The sequence below is a fragment of the Piliocolobus tephrosceles genome, chromosome 2 (assembly GCF_002776525.5).
Source record: "Piliocolobus tephrosceles isolate RC106 chromosome 2, ASM277652v3, whole genome shotgun sequence".
In the NCBI taxonomy this organism is placed as follows: domain Eukaryota; kingdom Metazoa; phylum Chordata; class Mammalia; order Primates; family Cercopithecidae; genus Piliocolobus; species Piliocolobus tephrosceles.
In genome coordinates, this window is record NC_045435.1 from 44,831,476 (window position 1) to 44,856,510 (window position 25,035).

Sequence of the window (25,035 nt, forward strand, 5' to 3'; positions counted from 1 at the left end):
TGGATGGATGGATGGATGGATGGATGGATGGATGGATGGATGGATGGATGGACGGACGGACGGTGGATGAATTGCCTGCTTGCAGGTCAAATGCAGAGTGGTTTGCATTATTAGATGAGATCTTAAATTTCATGTGTTTCAGCTTGTGAAGTCCATTTTGAAAACACCAAGGTACCAGTGGAAAACATCCTTGGAGAGGTCGGAGATGGGTTTAAGGTGAGTTGCCAGCCACAGCCCCTTGTGAGTACCAGGTAGTGTCATGAGTGCAGCTTGTCGGCTCCCAGCTTTTGCCCTGTCCCTGCTTGTAGCAGAGTAGCCCGTGCATGGCAGGTGACTTTGCATGGTTATCTGTTGGGAAATTGGCCAAAGGGAGACTGGAAAATTGGCCGGCTCCTAAAAGAAGTGTATGGTAAGGATTGGGAATCTTCCTTCACATCTGAGGCCTTATTCGCCTCAAGCAAAGGCTAGGATTCCCTCCTGCAGTGGGTGTGAGAAAGCAACCTGTGGGTTCTGGTGGATCTCAAGCTCTGTGTCCCACAACCCTGGTCTGCATCCCTGCCCTACTCTTTTCTTTTTGGACTAAGACTTACTATTTTTATTAAGAGATGATTCATACAACAAAGGACTCATCATTTTAAAACGTATCATTTCAGTGGTTTTTAGTATATTCACTATGTTGTTCAAATATCTCCTGTGTCTAATTCCAGAACATTTCCTCACCCCAAAAAGAAATGTTGTACGATCCAGTATGACCCTTACCCAATCCCTTGGCTGCTACTCTTTTACTTTATGTCCCTATGGATTTGCCTCTTTGGAACATTTCATAGAAAAGCAGTCATATGCAAGATCCGGTCTTTGGTGACAGGCTTCTCTCACATAGCATGATGTTTTCAAGGTTCATCTCTCTCATAGCATGAATGAGTAATTCATTCCTTTTATGGCTGAATTCTCTTCTCTTGAGTGGAGATAGCACATTTTGTTCATCCATTCATCAGCTGATGGACATTGGGGTTGTTACCACTTTTGGCTGCTATCAGTAATGCTACTTATGAACATTCATGTCAAGTTTTTATGTGGAAATACTTTTTCAGTTATTTTAATTTATACCTAAAAGTAGAATTTCTGTTTGGCCCAAGTTGGTCTTGAACTCCTGGGCTCAAGCGATCCTCTTGTCTTGGCCTCCCAAAATGCTGGTACTGCAGGTGGGAGCCCCCATGCCCAGCTCTGGCATGTTCCTTTGGAATAACGTTCAGTGGTCTTGTGTGCGGGGACGTTGGTAGAGCTGCAACAGTGACTGAATCACCTTGTTCTGAGGTGTTAGGACAGTGCTTTCTCCCAGCTTGAGGGAAGGCAAGCTGATCCGCCTGGCCTGGTCTGGTTGTGGCCTCCTCCTGCTGCCTCCTTCAGGGCCCCTGGGCTCTCCCTGTTCTCCCTGCAGGTGGCCATGAACATCCTCAACAGTGGCCGGTTCAGCATGGGCAGCGCCGTGGCTGGGATGCTCAAGAGATTGATTGGTAGGTAAGTTAGGGACAAGGCCCATTGTGCCCCACCCCCCGCTTCCCCAGCTTCAGCCCTGGAGGCTCTGCCATTCCCCTGGCCCATTCCAGGCCGGTGCTGAACTAGGCCACCTAGACTGAGGGTCCAGCCCAAACTCGGTCCCTAGGCTTTTGTGGAGACCAGAGGGTCTCCTCAGCCTGCCCCGAGGTTTATCGTCGTCCACATTCCTCTGTTTCATCTCCACACGGGTGATGCCGATGTGGGGACAGGCTTTCTCTCTGGGGTGGGGATGGGGATTGGGGAACAGGCTTTCTGTCTGGGGTGAGAGGTTGCCACCGACCAGTAGGAGCAGAGCTGCTTGGTGAGCACACACCAAGAGCCAGGCTTCCAGGATACACGGCCTCTGGTTCCCAAGGTCTGTGTCTTCTGGGTGACTGCACAGTGGGTGGGGAGTAGAGTCGGGTTTGGAACCCAGGTGCCTGGGCCCCTGGATCTTTCTTTTGTTCTCTTCTGTTAGGATACCCCAAACCTCCATTTTCCCTTGCCAGTGAACTTAGAACAGCCCTGTGACCATTCTGGTTGTGGTGGAAGCATCTGTGGGGAAATGGGGGTACCCAGGGCAGCACACCCCTAAGTGCTTTATGAAGCTCCTCTTTGATGCCATGCTCTGGGCCTGTTTTGGCTTCCCTCCATTTTAGAGATGTGAAGACAGAGACTCAAGAGAGGGCAAGTGATTTGTTGCGGGCCATGGTCCTGGACCCAGAATGAAAGCTGTCAGGCTCCAGGCTCATGGCTCTTCTCCCTCAGACACAAGGCCTCTGGGGAGCTCCTTTGCCAGGGCTCTAAGTGGGGCTTGGCCCTCTTCACCTCCTGAGTGCACCACACCTGGGAGAGCCTGTGGAGAACGTGGCTACGGGCGGGGTGGGAGTGCTTCTGCCTGGGGGAGGCGCCATGTCACTCATGGGCCCTTAGAGCTCAGCACTTTGTCACAACCACACGCCTGGAAGCCCCAGCCCAAATATTCAAGCCAGGCGGCCCCACCTGCTTTGGTCAGGAACACCGCGCTGGGTGTGAGCCTGCACCACCTCTGTCTGGGGCCTCTGTGCCTGGCTCTGTGCAAGGTGCCCTCCGCCTTCCACCTGATTGCATCTTCACAGTGACTCTGAGGTGTGGGATGGTATTCAGGGAGGTGTCACACTTGGCCCAAGGCACAGGCTGTAAGAACCATGGCCAGGAATCAAGCCTGTATCTGATGCCAAACTCTGTGTGTGGGTACCATGAGGAGGGGCGGTTCTCCTCTGACCCATGGGTGCTGGCAAGTGGGGGTGCTAGCTTCTGGGGTATTTGATCTCAGCAGACACGCTTCTCACAGTGCCTGCCTGTGGGAAGGATAAGGATGATGGCCGTAGGAAATCATGTTAGAACAACAGAAATGTTCCAGTTGTTTCTAATAACTCTGCTCTTCCTCAGAAATGACTGCTGAGTACGCCTGCACAAGGAAACAGTTTAACAAGAGGCTCAGTGAATTTGGATTGATTCAGGTACCCACGGTTGAGTACTGTATTTGTGCATTTCAATGTGTGACGTGAGCGGTGTGTTCTTTTGATATCTCTGTACTGGTGACTCTTCTGTGGTGATTTGGGAAGAAGACTAGTTAAGGCTTTATTTAACACTGGTCACTGGGCTTGCTTCTCTTGGGCATTGAGGCTTCTGACTTAATTACCTTCTGTCCTGTTTCACAGATTTGGCTCTCAGCACAAGCAAATTGCTTCTTGTGTTTTTTTCTGAACACTCCAGGAGAAATTTGCACTGATGGCTCAGAAGGCTTACGTCATGGAGAGTATGACCTACCTCACAGCAGGGATGCTGGACCAACCGGGCTTTCCCGACTGCTCCATCGAGGCGGCCATGGTGAAGGTAACCCCGGCATAGCCAGAGAGCTGGTGCTGGAGGGAGGCTTGGGAAAGCTCCCGCACTGTGACCTTTCAAGCCCATGCTGTTGCCTGTCATCTTCCTCCTGTCATTGATCCAGTATTTGCGATACACTTGCCCGGTGTAGCACTCCAGGGATAGGCCAGCAGTGGGGAGCAGCAGTGGGGAAGTGTCTGGTGAGCCAGTGGATCAGCAGTTTATAGCAGAAGGAGACCGTTATGATAACATCCTTTTAGAGTAATAACATTGCAGCTGGCTTGCTTGAGAAAGACTTCTTTTTTCCTTAGTTTATGGCCTTCCTACTTTCTGGTATCAAAACTTTGTCTTAAAAACTAAGCATATGGCAGGGCGTGGTGGGTCACATCTGTAATCCCAGCACTTTGGGAGGCCAAGGTGGGCGGATCACCTGAGGTCTGGAGTTCAAGACCAGCCTGGCCAACATGGTAAAACCCCATCTCTACTAAAAACACAAAAAATTAGCCAGGCGTGGTGGCGGGCACCTGTAACCCCAGCTACTTGGGAGGCTGAGGCAGGAGAATTGCTTGAACCCGGGGAGGGTGGTGGAGGTTGCAGTGAGCCAAGATTGTGCCATTGCACACTAGCCTGGGCAACAAGAGCAAAACTCCATCTCAAAAAAAAAAAAAAAGAAAAAGTATATGAATCTGGGCAATATGGTGAAACCCCATCTCTACAAAAAATACAAAAATTAGCTGGTGTGGTGGCACATGCCTGTAGTCCCAACTACCTGAGAGGCTGAGGTGGGAAGAGCATCTTATTTGGTTGAGGTAGATAATAGAGTTTGCTTTTGTTTTGTTCAGGGTAGAGGGTGTCATTTTTTAGCTGTAATAAAAAAGATGGCCACCCTTTGGGGGACCCTACTTTGTTCCCCCAACAATTGTTTTTAAGCTGGTCTCTGGAATTGAGCTCTTGAGAGAAATGGTGAGACGTATGGCAGCTTACAGAAGCAAACGTCCTGGTGTGGGCAGGAGAGTCTACCTAAAAGGTTGGGATCCTGAAGTGGCAAGGTCCCTGAAAAAATAAAATAATAATAATAATAAAAAAAAGGTTGGGCATCTTGGGCCGTGTTTGAGTCTTTTCTAGGTGCAGGCTGTGTACTGGGTGCATTTGCATGTGTTTTATCATCTCGTTTTCTTGTCACCCTTGAACAGTGACCACAGACGTTAGTTTGCTGTAGCCAACCTCTTCCAGATGCTAAGCCTAGGGCTAAATATGGCAGTTTGTCTGCCCCAAAGGCACTTATAGTGTGCACAGACAGAAAGAAGTCACGGCCACTGGGACTGGGCAGAAACAGGTCAGGTTTTCTCGGGAGGGGGAGATCTTAGGTGAGTTTTAAAGGAACAGGAGCTAAGCCAGGTGCAGATAGGGTGAAGGTGGGCCCAGAGGTACAGAAGGTCACGGTGGGGTGGGGAACACAAGCTGGCCAGTGTGGTCAAGGAAGGCAAAGGACTTGTCCACATCACCCCTCAAGTCCCTCCCTGGCTGATCTCCCCAAACCCTGGTGCCTCCCACGCCTCCCCAGCCACCCAGCTCCCTGCAGTGTAGGTCTTCCTTTTGGAAAGGATTCGGTGTGACACCCCACAGGTGTTCAGCTCCGAGGCTGCCTGGCAGTGTGTGAGTGAGGCGCTGCAGATCCTCGGGGGCTTGGGCTACACGAGGGACTATCCGTACGAGCGCATACTGCGTGACACCCGCATCCTCCTCATCTTCGAGGTGAGTGACCCCGCCACCAGCTAAGCTGTGCTCCACCCCCAGGACCCTGCCTGGTCCTGAAGATGCTGCTCAGGGCCTCACAGAGGCCCCCGCGGCCCAGGGCTGGGTCTCATGCTCTCATTGGCTCTCAAGGGCTCTCCTAGCCCTGGCACGTCTCGTTCCTGATTGCTGCCCTCCATGAAGTCACAAGCCTGAGGAGTCAGTTCAGTTAGCATGTGCCTGGTGGCAGGGAAGGGAATTGGGGCTACAGAGATGACTTTGGGTGCTGTGTTCTGATTGTGTAGCAGGGCCGACCAAGGGGAATGACAGAGTGCAAGTACATAAAGAGGCAGGGAGCAGGCGTCCTCCAGAGGCAGCCAGAGTTTTGTGAAGCATGCCCTTAGGAGCGGGAAAAAAAGGGCTTTGACCAGGGCCGGGGGGAGGGCAGTTTATCCCTAAGGGCAGGGTAATAGAGCATGCCAGGCCCAGATGGGACTGATCTGCTGGCACAAGGTGAATGAAGAGAGAGTGAAGGGCTTTCTGGGAGCAGCAGTCAGTCCTGCCAGGTGGGCTGGGGCAGGTAGTGGGTTTGGGGGTGTTGAAGAAGGTACATGGGAAGGCTAAAAAAGTAGCCAGACTGTGGAGGACCTTGACTGACAGCAGAGGAATTTGGAAGCCATAAAACGTCTGTAAGCAGGACATTATTTGGTTGTATCTGTATTGTGGGAAATTCCCCCAGGGGCTCAGCAAGTGCCAGACATATGGATGGGGCTCACGTGGAGAGTGAGTTGCAGGGATGAGGCCAGAGGCCAGGGGCTCTCCTGCTGGGAGGGAGAGGCTGGACCTGAGAGCACAGCAGGATGGGTGGGATGTGATGGTGGGCGTGGGTATACAGGAGGCAGCCTGAGACAGGGAGAAGGTTTGGGCCTGAGCAGCAGGTCTGGTAATGAGGGGACATCCTCAGCCTCCGGGAGTGTAGTCCATCCTGTCCAGTGGGAAGCCTCCTTGGCTGCTTTTGTTCCCGGCTTGTCTGTTGGGTTCCAGCCATCTCCACTGTTGTAGTGGACATACGGGGCAGGGGCCAGCCTGAGGGCACTGGAGTGGTCTCAGCCCTGCAAAGGGCCTTCTCCAAAGGCCCTTCCCTCAGCCCAGGAGGGCTGGAGTTCTCCAGGACTGGAGTGGTCAGCAGGGTTCAGGAAGCCCTCAAGGCCTTGGAAGAACACAGGGCTCTCAATGTGGGGCGGTAGCTCCTGTCTGGAGCCTGCTCAGAGCTGGGTGGTTCTGCCAGGAAGCCTCTGCAGTCCCCCCTTTTCCTGTAGGGAGTCCTGCTTTCCATGTTTTCAGCCTGGCTGCAGAGGACAGTCCTCAGTCCCCGGTGCTGGCTGTGTAGCCTGGGTCAGGCCCCTGCACCCGACGCACATCTCCATTGTGCAGAGTGGGCAGAAGCCCACCGGCCTCTCACTGATCAGAATCATGGGTTGGGGGAGTGGGGAGCATGTGGCCCTCTGGGTGTTGACACCTGGCTCTGAGGAGCTTCTAGCTGCCACTCAGCAGTTTGTGGCTTCTGTTAGGAATCTGGCCTCCACCTGGAGCCAGCAATGTCTGTCCGGCACTGGCTGAGCCCCAGGCATCCGCACCCCTCACCACCCAGGGAAAGTTGGTTTCCATTTTAAAGAGGACCTGGAGACTTGGAGAAAGGCTTGACACGTGAAGCTGGTCACCGAGCAGTAGAGGGTCCCAGCGGGAGCCCATGGCCATCTGGTCACCTCCTCCTCATCCCTGTGTACTCTCTGAGCCCTGGTCAGAGCCCTGTTCCCAGCTACTTCAGGAGCAGTGGCTTCTGTGGCATGGGCAAGCAGGCAGTGGCTGGGCCTACCCAGCACATGTGGCACTACCATGGCTGCCTGGCTGGGGGGCAGCCTTTGACCTCTACACTACTGGCCGCAGGGAACCAATGAGATTCTCCGGATGTACATCGCCCTGACGGGTCTGCAGCATGCTGGCCGCATCCTGACTGCCAGGATCCGGTAGGTGCCATTGTCACTGTGTGCTTCTCAGAGCCCATACCTGCCCAGCAGGGGCCAGTCCAGGGCAGTGGGAGGAAAGAGCTGCCTTGACCTCGAGTGGGGGCATGGGGGTGTGGCACAGCCTTGTGGAGGGGACCTTGCCCTGTGGTAGTTGGGGCTTGTTGCCCAGGGAAGCCCTCGCTGCCCTGCCCTTATGGCCACACCACCCTACAGCTCCAGTGTGAACACCGTATCCCCCGTGGTCCCTCACACTGGAGGCAGCTGGTTTTTCAGAACCTGAAGAATGACAGGTGTCCCCTTAAAGGTGCCAGGCCTCGCAGCCAACATAAGACCGGTGTTTTTCTTCTCTGCCCTTCTTTCCCTCCTGCCCCCCTCCACCCCCATCCTAGGGGCACAGCAATCCCAAATCACTGCTGGAGACTAAGTACAGGTTGCTGGTAGCATTTTGTCTCCTTCACAGGAGACAGCTGCTGGGAAGCTGGCTGCGACTCCACCCCTCATGGGGTAGCACACGTGTGGCTCCCTTGAGGCGACTGGGTGCTCTCCGGCAGGTGGTTTGGTTGGGGGGTTCAGCCTATAGCCAGGGGCCCGGCATATCCAGGCCAGGGAGGGGCACGGAGCTTCTGGGTGCCAAGTTGGCCGTGTTGCTGGACCGTGAGAGCCAGCAGTGAGGCCTCCAGTCACAGGACCATGGACTTTCTGCAGGGAGTTTAAACAGGCCAAAGTGACCACAGTCATGGAGACCGTTGGCCGGAGGCTTCGGGACTCCCTGGGCCGAACTGTGGACCTGGGACTGACAGGCAACCATGGAGTTGTGCACCCCAGTCTTGCGGTAAGTGGGCCCAACAGGCATACCCCCTACTTCAGTGCCCTTCTGCTAGATCTCGTGGCAGAAAAGATCTCACTGTGGGGGTTCTGGGCTCCTCCAGGGGAGGCTGGGGAACACCAGCTAGTCCATGACACCCTGGATTGCCTCCCTCAAATGGGGCATCTTTGCCTGGTACCCGGGCTGTGGGACAGGACAGGGCACTGTAGGGATGAGGTGCTGAACTGACTCCTGTCTTGGTTAATAGGACAGTGCCAACAAGTTTGAGGAGAACACCTACTACTTCGGCCAGACCGTGGAGACACTGCTGCTCCGCTTTGGCAAGGTAACCAGGCCCTCCTAGGTCGCAACTGGTCCCCCAATTTGGCCAGCATCCATGAGACTACTTTTTTCAAGCATCCTTTGGGACCAGGCCTAGAACAGAAATCTTGATCACCCTGGAGGGATGGGGTGGTGAGGTCAGGCTGACTTTGTCAGCCTGTCCTGGGGCCCACTTAGCTACTTGGAGGGGCACCCTTGCTGGGTGAGTTTTCTGTAGTGTTTTTCTGTGCACCTTTCAGGTAGAGAGGCTCCCTAGAATCGGGAGGGCAGCCCCACGTGGGGCCTGAATCTAGGGACCTGATTGGTGGGGCCCTTGCTGCTGAAGGTGACAGTAGCACAGTAGGCACTGGCTTCTGGTCTCAGCCAAGTTTCTGGGACCTGGTCTTGCCTTAACCCCTCCCTGAATCTAGAGATCAAAGAGAAGGGAAAACAGAAGGTGGCTGGGAGCCATTCTCCCACAGCCTGAAGGGAAAGGCTTTATTGGCTCCACTTTCTCAAGGAACACAGGAAACTAAGACAGGCAGAGATGCAGCCCAGGGAGGGACCGTGTGGGGGACTGGTTTAGGTAGTGAGTCCCCACTCAGAGCCTCTGTGATCCCAGACAATCATGGAGGAGCAGCTGGTGCTGAAGCGGGTGGCCAACATCCTCATCAACCTGTATGGCATGACGGCCGTGCTGTCGCGGGCCAGCCGCTCCATCCGCATCGGGCTACGCAACCACGACCATGAGGTAAGTCCAGCCTAGCCTCACACAGGGCTTGGCTGCTGGCATCTGTCCTGCTGCACTTTAATGAAGTTAATTGTTGAGGAGGGTGTAAGGGAGGGCTGGGCCAGTTGAGGGGGTATCCACAGGTCCTGCAGGCAGAGACTATGGGGGAGGCTGTGCAAGTTCACCATGCGGTGGCTGTGGGAGGGTCTGTGCTGTTCAGGAGATGGGGCCTTTCCCTTTCTTCTTCCTGCCTGAGAAAAGAGGGGGGTGAGTGACAGGGGTTCCCAATCCCAGTGCCCCGACCCCCAGCGAGGGGCAGACCCTGCACATTGCCCGCTCTGCTGGGGGGAGGCGGGTGCAGTGTCTGAGGACCCACTGTGTACCAGGATCTCTGCCTGCACTTCCCAGAGTGCCTGCAGATACCAGGATTATGACATCTGCCTCTCAGAGGAAACAGGCGCAGAGATATTGAGTCACTTGCTGTTGGGGAAAAGCTGTTGGGTCAGGGCTGGAATTAGAACCCGAGACAGGGTGACTCCTGAGCCAGGCCTTTTCACCCCTGCCATGCTACCCAGTTTGGCTGATAGGCTGGGTTTTTGAAGCTCAGAGGTCAGATTCCAGGAATTTGGGCGTATCTTTTCTGTCCTCGGTTCTGGCAGGTTCTCTTGGCCAACACCTTCTGCGTGGAAGCTTACTTCCAGAATCTCTTCAGCCTCTCTCAGCTGGACAAGTGTGAGTGGCGGGAGGGAAGGAAGGGCCCACTTCTAGGCCCCTGTTGAGGGTGAGCTGTTTCTGGACCCTGTCAAGCTCCCAGAGCCTGCTGGCTACTCACAGACCTCTGCCTTAAGTGAAGGCCTGGGTAGGCCTGGGCTTAGCTGCGGCAGTGCCCACCAGGCACTGTAGGTGCAAACCTGCCCCATTCACGAAGGTAGTTGTATTTATTTATATTTATTTATTTTGAGATGGAGTTTCGCTCTTGTTGCCCAAGCTGGAGTGTAATGGTGCAATCTCGGCTCCCTGCAAACTCCACCTCCTCGGTTCAAGCGATTCTTCTGCCCCAGCCTCCCACGTAGCTGGGATTACAGGTGCACACCACCACGCCCAGCTAATTTTTTATATTTTTAGTAGAAACAGAGTTTCACCATGTTAGCCAGACTGGTCTCGAACTCCTGACCTCAGATGATCCGCCTGCCTCAGCCTCCCAAAATGCTGGGATTACAGGCATGAGCTACCGCGCCCTGCCTGCCAAGGCAATTTTAGATTGAGCGAGTGTAGAGCCCTTTGTGCAGGACCCCTGGCATCTGCCCAGCGTGCCTGGCTGTATTCTTTTTTTTTTTTTTTTTGGAGACATAGTCTCACTTTGTCACCCAGGCTGGAATGCGGTGGCATGATCTTGGCTCACTGCAACCTCCACCTCCTGGGTTCAAGCAATTCTTGTGCCTCAGCCTCCTGAGTAGTTGGGATTATAGGCATGCACCACCACGCCAGCTAATGTTGGCCAGGCTGGTCTCCAACTCCTAACCTCAGGTGATCTGCCTACTTGGCTTCCCAAAGTGCTGGGATTACAGGCGTGAACCACTGTGCCTGACCCTGGCTGTATTCTTGAAGCTGTCCAGGGAAGGCTCACGAAGGGAGGAGCGCCAAGTTGTACCTGATTCTGGATACAGCAGCATTTTACCTGCCCCTTTACCCACTGTGACCCATCCAAAATGACCTTGCAGTGCCCTGCAGAGGTCTCAGGCCTTGGCCTAGAGAACAGAGGGCTTTGCTCGTGCTCCCCGGTCTGTCTGCAGTGCTCTTCCTCTTCTATAGCCACTTGACCCCATCTGGGTGGGAATGCCCAGCTCAGTCTACCTCTGACCCTCACAGTCCTGTTGGCCTGAGGCTCTGGATCAGTGTCCCTGCAGAGCCCAGTCCTGTTGCCAAGTGACGGGGGTAGGCGCCAGCACTGTGGCACTCGCTGAGAGTGGCATATGATTTTTGCAGGTCCTAGCCCTGGGGGTAGCCCAGACCACCCCCCCCCCCCCCCCGCCCCCAGTGCTGACAGGTTATGTGCTGTGGAGGATGCTGAAATGGTTTCTCCTCCAGTGGGCTGGAATCACAGATGGGCTGTTTATGGAGCAAGTGCTGGCTCCACCCCACGAGATCTGGGGCTTAGAAATGAGCAGGATGAGTCCTTTGTAACTGAGAATGAAGCTCTACCCTTCTCTCCCTACAGCCCTGAATCACTTGCTAGGGGCTTGGAGGAGGGGGTCACCCTTAGGGCTGCTTCATGGTGGGTGGGCTGACTTTGTGGAAAAATGCCCCCACTTCAGCCATGTTTGTCTTATCACAATGCAGAAGGATCACCCACCATCGCTCCTTTTCCTTCCCAGATGCTCCAGAAAACCTAGATGAGCAGATTAAGAAAGTGTCCCAGCAGATCCTTGAGAAGCGAGCCTATATCTGTGCCCACCCTCTGGACAGGACATGCTGAAGCAGGGGAGAGTGGCCCCTGCTGCTGCCCGCCCCCACCCATGGCCCGTTGCTGGATGACTGTCACTCTTTTTTCAGAAGGTGTTATAACTTGGCATTATCACAGGTTGAGCCATTTGTTCCCTGTCTGCACCTGAAGGGTTGTCTCCTGGCCTGGGAGAGCCTCTTCCAGGTTTTGACCTGCAGGAGTGCTGTCTAACAGGACCATCACAGCTTCTGAACTGAGCCGGAGACAGAGAATGGAATTGCCGACCTCTGGAACTGGCGGGTATTCTGGTCATTGAGGAGACACCATAGTGGAAACTGGGGCTTGTGCTGCTGCCTCCAGGGTGTGAGGTGGGTGGGGACCTGTGTCAGGTGTGGATAGCCATTTCTGCTCAACCACACATTCTCTAAGGAACAGCTTGAAAGCTGTGTCTGGGTCATTCATTTAAACTAGAAGCAGAGGCACTTAAAACATGTACCAGGAACCATTTAACGAAGAATATAAAATGTCACAATCTGTGTACTCTTAGCCTTTGCTGTACTTGTCACACTGTTCCTCAGAACCAGCATTTAATGGGTGACAGCAGGACCCTGAGAACCACCCTTTGTTGATGGCCTCGGGTCCCCTTTGTCCTCACTCTGCAAGGAGGGCCCAGAACGCTAAGGAGCAGACACAGCGCAGTCCGCAATGCCTTGGGGTTATGAGCCCTTAGTTTTTATCCTCCTCAGGAGATCGGGAGGCTGCCTCAGCTTAGGTACCCACCTAGGGACTTCAGTTTCTTTACAAAACTGGCCTGTACTCTTGAGGAGAGGATGAATGGTATCTCCAGGCTGTCCCAGCAGGCCTTTGCATTTCTCCAGCCTCCCTTCTGCTGGCGCTTGTAAGATACACCGGGTCCCAGCGTGCTCATTGTGGTGGACTTTAAGCTTTGATGTGGTCCTTGGGTGGTCTGGAGCTCTAAAATGCCTATTGTGGACATTCCCTTGAGCACAGAGAAAGCGGCCAGCTCTTTTTCCTCCAAGTATATTCCCAATTTACTGTGATGCTGGAAATAGGCAAGGAGGAGATTGGGAACTTGGAGAGCTGAGCTGGCTGAGTGGGGCTGGCCTGAGCATTCTGCCAGGGGTTTGGTAACTAGTTTTTAAAACGGGAAAGTTTCTAAATATTGTGACCATGTAAATAACCTCTCAGTGAAACCTAAAGTTCGGTTTTCTTAATAATAGCAAGGAAGCATTTTGCACAAAATGAAGCATGCATACCTCTGGACAAAAGGCTGCTTGGAGTGTCTTTGCACAGGGGAAGTTTGGAGAGGGGCTGTCAGACCCACCCCCCTTCTAGGCAGACCTCTGGAAGGGGGCTTCACTCTAGGCTGGTGGCGTGTAAGGCCTCGGTCAGCAGCAAGTTCTCCATTCATCCGTCTGGGTTGAAAAGGCCTAGCGACCAGTTCAAGCCTGTCCCTCTCATCTGTAGTTGCTAACTTTTCTTAAGCATGTTGTGGGAAGAGGAGACCCCAGCACGTGTTTCTTAAATGATTTCACCAGTGAAACCCCCAGGAGACTTTTGCTGGGAAGGCTGGCAGTGGAGCTCACTAGGAAGCATTCTTACCAAGGAAAAGCCTTGTATTCTTAGGCTAGACAGCTCTCCTAGCTGGAGCCTCCTTGAGAGCCACAGCAGTAACTGTGGGCCTGAGACATGCCCACAGAGAGCAGGTCTCTTCAGGCAACCTGGGAGATCTAGGGCCTACTGGGAAGGGAGGGAGCGAAGTCTAGGCAAATGGAGAAAGTGACATTTTAGCAAACTTGTTAGCACTTCCGTGGAGCTGTGATCAGCTGTCCTTAAGAGTCAAGAAGGAGAGCAAGCCATCATGTTCACCTGACCTAGTTTTCTGGGAGAGGTTTCTCTGGCAGACCTTGTTGTTAGATAGGTTCATGTCTTGTTCTCCCTGAACAAAGGTTCTGGCTCTGTTAACCGACAAGTTTGGATTCTATATTAACCTCTAGATGATCCTGAGATCAATTTTCATAAGCAGGGATAAAGAGGAAGAGGACTTGGAGGGACTGGTGTAGGAAGACCTATGTTTCCTGCCTCCGCCTTTCCCCCACAGGAAGAACTGTCAGTATCTTTGCAGCTGGCAGGTCCCAGTGAAGCCCAGAGCCTCTGCCTCCAGCTCTTGGCTGGACACCTAGAGATCAGTCATGGGTAATAGTGTTGAAGCTCAGGAAGCCTTTAGACCTGTCTTCCAACTTTCCCACTTTATAGCCAAGAAACCAGGCCCAGGGCATGAAGGGATTTGCCTGAAGTCACACAAATGTCACACTTGGGACTAGAATCCTGGTCTGAGTTCCAGCCCAACATTCAATCTCTTCTATCAGACCCGTTCTGCATCTTGGTTTTTTTAGCATAGAAAGTTTGGTTGATAGCATAAACAAAATGGATACCACTGAAGATGCAGAGTGGCACAGAGCTCCTGCCTGCCCACGGCATCAGGGGCCCAGCTTGGCAAAGCTTTGCCTGTTACCTGTTATAGGAGTTGGTGCGGGCGAAGGGGGCAGCTTGAGGAAAGGTGGTGGCTTCTTGTACAGATCAAAGTCCACGTGGTGCCTGTCCCAGCTCCACCGGTCTCGATCCAACACAGGCTCCAGTATGTTAGCAAACAGGGAGTTTTCCTTCCACTCCTAAATTGGGGGAGTAAGTAAATCAGGAGAAAGGTCCCTATGGACACCCCACCTGAGACCCTGCTCTTCCCTGTGGACCTCATTCAGCTCTTTGATGGGTGGCAGCTTGAGATCCTGAAAGCTGCCTTCAGTGTTGCTCTGAAGACCTGTCACTTGGAATCCCCGGGCTGTGAGCCAGGCTTGGCGGGATTTCTTCTGGGCTTTCTTCTCCTCTTCCTTCAAGTCCAGGGGCTCCACCATGGCTGAGAGGTAATCCTGTGAGTACGTGAATCTCTTTCTTGGCTCCTAGAAATGGGGGCAGACAGGTTGGGGTAGAAGGGCTGATAGCAATCTTGGATTTCTTGTAGGAATCAGAAACAGCTGGGGGTATAATCATAGTTCCTGACAACGTAAATAGTGCATTGAGAGGAAATGACTGTGCAGCAGCCCTGTAAGGGTTATGTTATTGTCCCCTTTGATGGGAGAAGCCGTTTCCTAAAGTTAATGTGTGCTGGAAGCCTAAACCATGGCTTTCCCTTCTGTTGGTAGCTGCCTTCATAAGCAGCAATCATAAAGTGTACCCCAGAGGTAAGGATGCTACAGTTGTTCTCCTTCATGTACATCTGAGCTTCCATTGAGGATCTCGGGCTCACCCTCAGTGTGGTGGATTCTCATTTAGTGCGGAATAGAACACCTCTCAACATCTGAGCCTTGTCTACTTCCCCTAGCATGATTGGCTTTCATCTGTACACCTGAGATCCCCCACTGACCTCCAGGCAGGTGTGGTCAGAGGAAAGAATTCATGGGATTTGCAAGCTGCCATCATCCTGTCTGGGTCTCTCACCTTGGCCATCTCTTGATACAGCTCTTTCTTGGCAAGCTCTGTAGAATTCATGGTCTGGATACTATAGTTGTAGATGGCCTTGTTGGCAGGGGCTGAAATTCTAATCACCTTCGCCACGGACTTTGGAGGCTTCTTGCTGACCTGGTAGGCTTCTGTGATATTTTTCTGAAGAAAGAGACACCAGTCACTACCCACACCAGGTCATCCTCACCCCCAACTGCCAGCTCATAGGCAGTGAGATGATCTCTGGGACATAGCTGTGGTGCAGGTATTGATTGATTCCTCAATACTGGTGCTGTTATTTCATCGTAGAACCAGGGCAAAGGGCCACTCGTCCAACCTCTCACTATCCAAAATGGAATTTAAGAGGACCAAAAAATTGAGACCCCTGAGATCACTGTAACTGGAACACACATTATCTGGCCACTCATCTCCCAACCAGCTTGTGATAAAGACAATTTCTGTCTCACATGGTCAGAAGTAGGAGAGTGTGGACGGGATATTACAACCTAAAGCAGCAAGGACTGCCGTCCTTGACCGTGGTTAACTGTCAAGTGTGCGTAAGGAGTATGACCCTCATTCTCTCCAGCAGGCCCAGTATGGAAATGGGAATTCTTCCCTGAACAGAGAGAAATAAGATGGTCTGTTGGCTTCCTTTGTGAATGAAAATAGAAATGTGGAAGGAGATAAAAGACAACACAGAAGGCTGGGGGGAAAGGTGGCTGGGACCCAAAACAAGGGAGAACTGGGAAAAGTTACCGCTCTAAATTGTTGGGCACTGTGCAGTGTTTCATATGCATATTTCACAGTAATCTTCAGCAAAATACCATCTTTTACCTTGAAAAATTTTTTTAGCACAAGATGGTGACCTTAGCTCAAATACAGTGGCTTGACTTTGGAATCTTTGAGGAATTTCTTCACAAGAATACAGAATAATCAGGGTAGGACAAAATCTGCGATTCACACACATGAAAGAACAGACTCTCCAGGCAACAGGGATGCAAGGCAAAGACAGGTCTAGGTCCTCAGACTTTGGAGCACCTGCGAGAAGATTATACTAGGGATGCCATGTAAAGCAAGGATCCTGTCATGGCCCACACGAAACTTCAATCAATATTTCTTGATGGGTCCAGTTTTTTTAGTTGTCCTTAGGTGGGGAATTGATCTGAGTTTCTCAGTCTGCCATTCCTAGAAGTCCCTGCTCCTTCCAAATCCTAGAATTGGTGAATTACAACCTAGGGGGACAGATTCTTCTTTCCATGTTACTCCTTTCTTACAATTTGAAGTTGAAATTCTGACCTAATGCTTGTTAGAGGGAAAGCAAACAGTGTTCCATAGTTCTTCTGGGTGCCTGAGATTCTCTGCCAAGGGGTGACACCTGCAGGATAATTTGGATTCACAGCAAAAGTCGATGCTAGAGAAATACATAACAGTATTAAAAAAAGGCCACAGACTGAACAACTGAAGCTAAATTATTGGAAAAGATGGGCTAAGAATTTAACATAAGAAATTATTTTAAAATAAGAGTGAAGATAGCAATATGAAGCAGAAGTAAGACTAAAAGAAAAAGTATTGAGTATGAAAATAGTTGAAATAGAAGACAAGAGAAAGGTATATTGCAGAAGTGATACTGTTGTAGAACGAATGAATGAACTGGAAGATCCACTTGAGATATGCTGTCAGAAAGTAGTCCTGTATAAAAAGATAAAATTAGAAACTGAGCATAGAGGATGGAAATAACATCCCAATAACAGAAGTCCCAAAAGGAGAGGAAAAGTGAGAACAAGAAAATTTGAAGAAATAATGAATGTCAGAAAAAACAAAACTTCCAAGCCTGGGTACACTGTTACTAGTGGGATTTAAGCAAACAAATACAAAGATAAACTCTCAAAGCTTCTAGAGGAAAAGAGCAGGCCACCTGTAAAGAAGAAAGTATCACTTGTGATCAGATCCACAACAGCAACAAGGTAAATTAACTTCAACCTAGAATTTCATATCCAGGCAACCTGTCTAATTGTGAGGGCATATGCTTAGGTTTACAAGGCCTTAGGTTTTACACAAAACCCTCCTTTAAAAACTCTTGGGGCCGGGTGTGATGCCTTATGCCTGTAATCCCAGTACTTTGTGAGGCTGAGGCAGGCAGATCATCTGAGGTCAGGAGTTCGAGACCAGCTTGGCCAACATAGTGAAACCCTTTCCATTCTAAAAAATACAAAAATTAGCTGGGCATGGTGGCACATGCCTGTAGTCCCAGTCACTTGGGAAGCTGAGGCAGGAGAATTGCTTGAACCCAGGAGGTGGAGGTTGCATTGAGCCGAGATCATGCCGCTCTACTCTAGCCTGAGTGACAGAGCGAGACTCCGTCTCAGAAAAACAAACAAACAAAACAAAACTCATGGGAGAAAATTCAAAATGGAGGAGGAACATGCAGGAGGATTCAAGGTTAGCAAGTAATGTCCAGTATCCTAGTAAAGTTGTCTTAAAAGGACTAGGAAAAAGTAAAATTTCAGAGCCTGAAACTGAAATTCTAGAGACTATAAAAGGAATGATGTTGTGTGGGTAGGAGATGAGATAAGAGGGATGAGAATGTACTATTTATCTTACAAAGGGAATATAGTTTTATGAGTTTAACAATTACGAGTTTAACAGTTCAGTAGGAATGCCTAACCATATGGTCTTCAGGATAACCACCTTAAAAACAAAGATAGAATGTATAACTTAAGTCCACAGAAGAAAACTTGATCTACCCAAAGAACACAGGAATGGAGGGTTTAAAAGTAGATTAGGTGGCAAAAATGCCTCATCTAACAGTAATTAGTGTTAAGCTTGCCAATTAAAGAATCTCAGATTGGATTTTTTTTGTTTGTTTGTTTGTTTTGAGACAGAGTTTCGCTCTTGTTGCCCAGGCTGGAGTGGAATGGCGCGATCTTGGCTCACTACAACCTCCGTCTTCCAAGATGAAGTGATTGTCCTGCCTCAGCCTCCTAGGTAGCTGGGATTACAGGCGTGTGCCACCACGCCTGGCTAATTTCGTATTTTTAGTAGAGATGGGATTTCACCATGTTCAGGCCGGTCTTGAACGCCTGACCTCAAGAGATCCACCCACTTTAGCCTCCCAAAGTGCTGGGATTACAGGTGTGAGCCACCACACCCAGCCTGGATTTTTTTTTTTTTTTTTTTTTAAAGCTAACAATATGCTATCTATAAAACTTTCAACACAAAGATACAGGTTTGACAGCTAAAGGGAGACAGCATATACACTAGGCAAAAAGCATCAGAAAACAAAGACAAAAAAGCTGTGTGGCATTCTTAATATCTGCTGAAACAATTCAAGTTAAAAATCTATCAAAAGGGGCAAAAGGATATTGTATATTGAGGACAAAAAGGTATAACTTGTAAATATATATATGCACCTAGCAGTATAGTCTGAAAATATATTAAGAAACAACTGACAGGATTACAAGAAGAAACAGACATCTATCTAACATCACTGGAGAGCAACCAAGGCAACCAGGATTTGAGAGGCCAAGAATTTGGAGAAAAGGGAAATAATGGTGGTTCCATTTTCTTTTTGCAGTTTTTTCTCAAGGGATTTACTGACTACTAAGTTGCACATGGATAAGGTAGAAATAAGAACGTAAGCAGAAAAAGAAGCTAAGAAGGTATTTTGGAAAATGTTGCATTGCTAGGGAAACAAAATTGGATTTCAAAATTGGAAATTGTGCCAAGGAGAAAGGGCCCTGGTACTGCTAGGCCTCCAGTTTAGAATTCAGAAAATCTGTGCTTTAGGAGTAAGGGCAAGCCTGACTCTGATTAAGGAGATTTATCTGTCCTCTGTCTCCTGCTGTATCATCTCTGGAATAAGACATCAAGAGTCTCTACAGTTTTCAATACACTCTTTACCATTTAACAAAAAACAACAGACATGCCAGGAAACAGGATGAAAAGATGGAAAACAAGAAAAAAGAGAGACAATAGAAACAGACCCCAGGTAATCCAGATATTGGAAGTATCAGACAAGAACATTAAACTAGTCTGGACATGGTGGCTCATGCCTGTAATCGCAGCACTTGGGGAGGCCGAGGTGGGTGAGTCACCTGAGGTGAGGAGTTAGAGACCAGCCTAACCAACATGGTGAGACCCTGTTTCTACTAAATATACAGAAATTAGCTGGGCGTGGTGGTAGGTACCTGTAGTCCCAGCTGCTCGGAAGGCTGAGGCAGGGAGAATTGCTTGAACCCAGGAGGCGGAGGTTGCAGTGAGCCAACTGCACTCTAGCCTGGGCGACAGAGCGAGACTCCATCTCAAGAAAAAAAAAAAATAATAATTATGATTAATCAAAATAAATGAAAATGAGAATTTCACCAGACACCTGGAACCTATAGGAAAAGTAAATGGAAATCATAAAATTGAAGAAATCATCATTAAAGCTAAGATCCAGTAGATGGGTTTAATTGCAGCTTGGACACAGTGTTGGGGAAAAGCTGAATGTTGGGGGAAAAAGGCTGAGACAGGGCTTGCATGTCTGACATAATGTAAAAGAGTCTTGGAACATGTCTGGGATCCAGGGTCTAAAACCCCTTGTGGCCTTTGGATCACCAAGCTCTATGCCAAAGGGTGGAAGGCTGCCCTGCTGCACCACAATCTAAACCCAGGGCACAAGCCACGAGGGCACGTCTTGGATGGAATCCAGGGCTCAGGTCATAAAACCCCTTGTGGCCGCTTTATTGTGTCTAGACTTGCTGGCACCTTGCTTCTAGCACTCTCAGGCTCATAGATTGATTGTATCTTAAACTAGAAGAACATGTTTCCCATTATCTTAAGTAGCAGACCATGTTCCATATGCTTCAGAGGAAATGCTAAACCGTCACAGCTGTAGATCATGCACTTGATACACTGCTTTCTTTCAAACCCCACATCCTCACCATCTGCTTTGATCACCAGTAAGTAGTGTAGGCTTCCAGAGCTCAGAGCCTTCACAGTGTCCATACTAGTGTTGGCCCCTGGTCCCACTTTATGCACTCTGGTCTCATTCCTTTGACTCTGCCGGATTTCCTAGCCCCCAACGCCTGGTGTTGGGTCTGATCACCCCAACATTCCTGGCGCCCAGTGTGAGGTGATGAAGACCCCAGCGAAGGAATGCTAGATGTGTGAAAGCAGGGGATGCATCATCAGAGGACACCTAAGGATGACTGAAAGAAGCTCAGGAAAGCTGACGGCTCAGAAGAACCAGGGTAACAATGGGACAGTGAAAGCAAACATTCTGCTTATTTGAATTTCTTAAGGCATTTATTGCGAAGAGGGGGAGTGAAAGTTAGTACTCAGAATTTGTTATCACTCTTTAGTACAGTAGAACAGTTTTGCCCATGGTTTCTGGATCAAGGGACTATGGAGTTGGATGAATGGGAGAGAATTGACAGAGATTTTAAAAAGGGATATAAAGATGGAGCAAAAATTCCAGTTTCCATTTGGTCAATGTGGGTGCTAATAAAGGCAGCTCTTGAGCCATTTCAAACAGATAGGGCAGATTCAGATGAGGAAGAGGAGGACGAGTGTGAAAAAACTAACTTCAGATTCCGAATGTGAGAAGCAAAAAACCAGAAGAGGTTTATGAAAAGAAGGAGAAACTGAAAAAGGTATATTTTACTAGCTCATCGGCTCTGCCTGCTGAATTAAGTGAATGGCCACCTCCTCCCTCTCCCCTTAATGAAAATGAATTAGCTGAAAAACTTACTGCTCCTGTAGTTACAACATTAAAACCTGGAGCAATTGGTGGTGCTATACAAAATTCTATTCAAAAAGCTAGAGCTGAGGGAGACCTTGCAACATGGCAATTTCCGGTTACTATAACCCAGGAAGGAGGACAGAATATAGCCAATTGGACCACTTTTCCTTATAAGTTATTAAAGAAGGCCGGGCGCGGTGGCTCAAGCCTGTAATTCCAGCACTTTGGGAGGCCGAGACGGGCAGATCACGAGGTCAGGAGATCGAGACCATCCTGGCTAACAGGGTGAAACCCCGTCTGTACTAAAAAAATACAAAGAACTAGCCGGGCGTGGTGGCCGGCGCCTGTAGTCCCAGCTACTCGGGAGGCTGAGGCAGGAGAATGGCGTGAACCTAGGAGGCGGAGCTTGCAGTGAGCTGAGATCCGGCCACTGCACTCCAGCCCGGGTGACAGCGAGACTCCATCTCAAAAAAAAAAAAAAAGTTATTAAAGAAATTTAAGGAAGCCATTAGTCAATATGGGCCAAATTCTCCTTTTGTGCAAACTTTATTTAAAAATGTGGCTCTTGATAATAGGTTAATACCGTATGATTGGGATACTTTAACAAAATCTGTTCTCACTCCATCTCAGTATTTACAGTTTAAAACTTGGTGGGCTGATGAAGCTCAGACTCAGGCAAGGGAAAACAAGTGAAGCCACCTGTGCCTGTTTCCTTTGAACAGTTCATGGGAATTGGCCCTAATTGGGGTCGATTAGAAAATCAATCAGTACTGGAGGATGTCGCCATTGTTCAGTTGCACACTCTGTGCTTACAGGCATGGGAAAGGATAAATGTTACAGGGAAAAATATCCTTCTTTTAGTTCTGTCCGACAGGGACCTAAAGAACCATATATTGATTTTATTGCTCGGCTCCAAGAGGCTGTGTATAAAACCATAACTGATGAACAGCTCAGGATGTTGCAGTACAGCTTCCTACATACAATAATGCTAATGCAGTGTCAAACTGCTATTAGACCCCTGACAGGGAAGCCTCATTTAGCTGACTATATTAAGGCTTGTGATGGCATTGGGGGTAACTTACATAAGGCTACTCTTTTAGCTCAGGCTATGGCTGGATTGAAAGCAGGAAAGAATATGCCCCGTTTCTCAGGCTCTTATTTCAATTGTCAGCAATTTGGACACACAAAAAAGGAATGTAGAAAAGGAAATCAAAAGGCAAAAACTACCATCAATCAACAGAAAAGGCCCGGTGTATGCCCCCAGTGTAAGAAAGGCAATCACTGAGCAAATCAGTGTCATTCTAAATTTAGCAAAGATGGACAACCTCTTTCGGGAAACGGGAAGAGGGGCCCGCCTCAGGTCCCTCAACAAACCGAGGCATATCCGGCACAGCCAGTGCCCTTACAAACATACAACAATTGTCCCCTGCCACAGTAGGCAGTGCTGCTATAGACCTCTGCAGCACAATTCCCATCTCCTTACTTCCTGGGGAGCCACCAAAGAAGGTCCCCACAGGCGTTAGGGGACCCTTACCTTCAGGAACAGTCGGTCTATTACTTGGTCTAGTTTAAGAGGTGTCACTGTGCATATGGGAATAATTGACTCTGATTATACCAGAGAAATTCAGTTAGTTGGCTGGGCATGGTGGCTCACGCCTGTAATCCCAGCACTTTGGGAGGCCGAGGTGGGCAGATCACGAGGTACGGAGATCGAGACCATCCTGGCTAACATGGTGAAACCCCGTCTCTACTAAAAATACAAAAAAATTATTCGGACGTGGTGGTGGGTACCTGTAGTCCCAGCTCTTAGGGAGGCTGAGGCAGAAGAATGGCGTGAACCCAGGACGCAGAGCTTGCAGTGAGCCGAGATCACGCCACTGCACTCCAGCCTGGGCAACAGAGCAAGACTCTGTCTCAAAAAAAAAAAGAAAAAGAAATTCAATTAGTTATTAGTTTTTCAACTCCATGGTCTGCCTCCCCAGGAGAAAGAATTGCTTAGTTAGTGTTGTTACCTTACACAAAACTAGGAAGCAGCACAATGAAAAGAACAGGCTTTGGTAGTACTAATCCAGCAGGAAAGGCTGTATATTGGGTTAATCAAGTGTCTGACAGAAGACCTATTTGTACAGTAACTATTCAGGGAAAGGATTTTGGAAGAACTAGTAGATACTGGAGCTGATGTCTCTATTACAGCTTTAAATCAATGGCCCCAACACTGGCCCAAACAAAAGACTTCCATGGGTATTGTTGGCATAGGGACTGCTTCAGAAGTTTTTCGAAGTTCCTTGATTTTACCTTGTCAAGGGCTGGATGGCCAGGAAGGAACAATTCAACCTATTATTACACCTATTCCTGTCAATTTATGGGGTAGAGACTTACTGCAACAATGCGGTGCCCACCAAACATCTGAAGATCTGTCATGAGCCACAGCATCTAGTGGACCCACCTGTACAGTGCAAATTGAAGGTTTAAAGATTGCTTTTGTGCTATACTGTTGCACAAGAAGGATAAGCCTCGTTTGCTTTCTCTGTGCCTTCTGTTAGAAGGGGTCTGTTTCTCATTATCAGTGGAAAGTTTTACCCCATGGTAATTAACCAAAGAGGCAGAAGCTGATAAGCTTGTAGAACAAATGCTTTAGCAGTGGTATGCCACCCAGCTATGGCAACAAAAGTTTTTGGTTCTGTTTCACTAGATTTACTAACGTGGGGTTGAGGGTATGCTTGTGTTTTTGCAGGACATGAACAAACCGTATGGGTGCCCTCAAGATGTGTACGGCCATGGAACAGGAGACTGGAGGGACCCATGGATCCCAACCATGGACTGGGTTCCCCCAGTACGAGCCATGAGCCAGTTGAATCTGAATGCAAAGATGGAACAAGGACCGACTGGAATCACACTGACATCAACCCCCATAACGTGGGGACAGATCAAGAAAACCACACAGGAAGCTGAGAAACTGCTGGAGCACCAGGGTTTCCCTTTTGCTGGAACTCAGAGGTACAACATATGCTTAACGGACCAATGCTTTCTGACTGAGCTCCTCTCTACCCTGAATACAAGAGACCCTAATAGGCAGGAATATCATCGTCCCTATTCAGCATGAAGAAGTTGCAGAAGACGGACCTTCATCCTTCTGCAACCCTTAGGATTAAGGGTCCTCTTGTAAAAGGGAAAGGAGAAATATGTAAGAAGCATTCAAACCAGAGTGACTGCATTTTGAATAAGGGCTAAGAGAAATGAAGCTGAATCACCAACCGGCAATTAAGGGTGGCAGAGCCTGCAATTGCCTTGCTCAATTAATTTAAAAACAAAAAGAGGACCTTTTGGATTCAAAGTTATGTTCAGCCACCTCTTATGATAGCAATAGGGAATGTTACTCTTAAATGCATTCTGGAGGGCAAAGATGAAAATCTCACCCTTGATATTGTAAAACTAAAAGAGTAGATTTTTGAAGCCTGTCAGGCTCACTTAGCCCTGCTCCCTGGAACTGATATTTTGAACAAGACAGCCAGTGGGTTGTCCACAATCCTCTTAAATGGATGAAGGCCATTGAAAGCTCTACACTTGCAGATTTTGTTCTAATAATTATGTGTTTGTGCTGTCTCCTTTTAGTCTGCAGATGCAGAAGCCACCTCTGGAGAGAAAGTTGCCATCGAGAACAAGCAATGATAGCTGTGGTGGTTTTACAAAAAAGAAAAGGAGGCATGTTGGGGAAAAGCTGAGTGTTGGGGAAAAAAGCTGAGGCTGGACTTGCATGTCTGATATATTGTAAAAGAGTCTTGGAACATGTCTGGGGTCCAGGGTCTAAAACCACTCATGGCCTTTGGAACACCAAGCTGTGTGCCAAAGGGTGGAAGGCAGCCCTACCACACCACAATCTGAGCCCAGGACATAAAACTCCTCATGGCGCCAGGGGTGGTGGCTCATGCCTGTAATCCCAGCCAGCACTTTGGGAGGCTGAGGCGGGCGGATCAGGAGGTCAGGAGATTGAGAACATCCTGGCGAACACGGTGAAACCCCATCTCTACTAAAAAGACAAAAAAATTAGCCAGGTGTGGTGGCAGGTGCCTGTAGTCCCAGCTTCTAGGGAGGCTGAGGCAGGAGAATGGTGTGAACCCAGGAGGCAGTGGAGCTTGCAGTGAGCTGAGATCGCGCCACTGCACTCCAGCCTGGGCGACAGAGCGAGACTCCATCTCAAAAAAAAAAAAAAAAAAAACTCCTCGTGGCTTGGATGGAATCCAGGGCTCGGGGCATAAAACCCCTCGGGGCCTCTGGAGTGTGTCTAGACTTGCTGGCTCCTTGCTTCTAGCACTCCCAGGCTCATAGATC

The 25,035-nt window shown here is 49.5% G+C and overlaps 2 protein-coding genes across 2 annotated transcripts in view; one reads left to right on the forward strand and one right to left on the reverse strand.

Annotated features, from left to right (window-relative positions):
• Positions 1 to 9,042, forward strand: part of ACAD9 (acyl-CoA dehydrogenase family member 9) — a 32,482-nt gene extending 23,440 nt beyond the window's left edge. The window contains 10 exon segments of the mRNA XM_026456372.1: positions 143 to 216; positions 1,439 to 1,514; positions 2,968 to 3,038; positions 3,295 to 3,414; positions 5,032 to 5,160; positions 7,087 to 7,166; positions 7,872 to 7,998; positions 8,240 to 8,317; positions 8,915 to 8,984; positions 8,987 to 9,042. Coding sequence (XP_026312157.1) covers positions 143 to 216; positions 1,439 to 1,514; positions 2,968 to 3,038; positions 3,295 to 3,414; positions 5,032 to 5,160; positions 7,087 to 7,166; positions 7,872 to 7,998; positions 8,240 to 8,317; positions 8,915 to 8,984; positions 8,987 to 9,042 — 881 coding nt within the window.
• KIAA1257 (KIAA1257 ortholog) overlaps positions 8,751 to 25,035 on the reverse strand; it is an 83,554-nt gene continuing 67,269 nt past the window's right edge. The window contains exons 14-17 of the mRNA XM_023215782.2: positions 14,982 to 15,146; positions 14,237 to 14,443; positions 14,002 to 14,158; positions 8,751 to 9,273 (exon numbers count right to left, since the gene is read on the reverse strand). Of these exons, the coding sequence (XP_023071550.1) occupies positions 9,239 to 9,273; positions 14,002 to 14,158; positions 14,237 to 14,443; positions 14,982 to 15,146 (564 nt within the window). The 3' untranslated portion in view covers positions 8,751 to 9,238. The remainder of the gene's footprint in view (positions 9,274 to 14,001; positions 14,159 to 14,236; positions 14,444 to 14,981; positions 15,147 to 25,035) is intronic.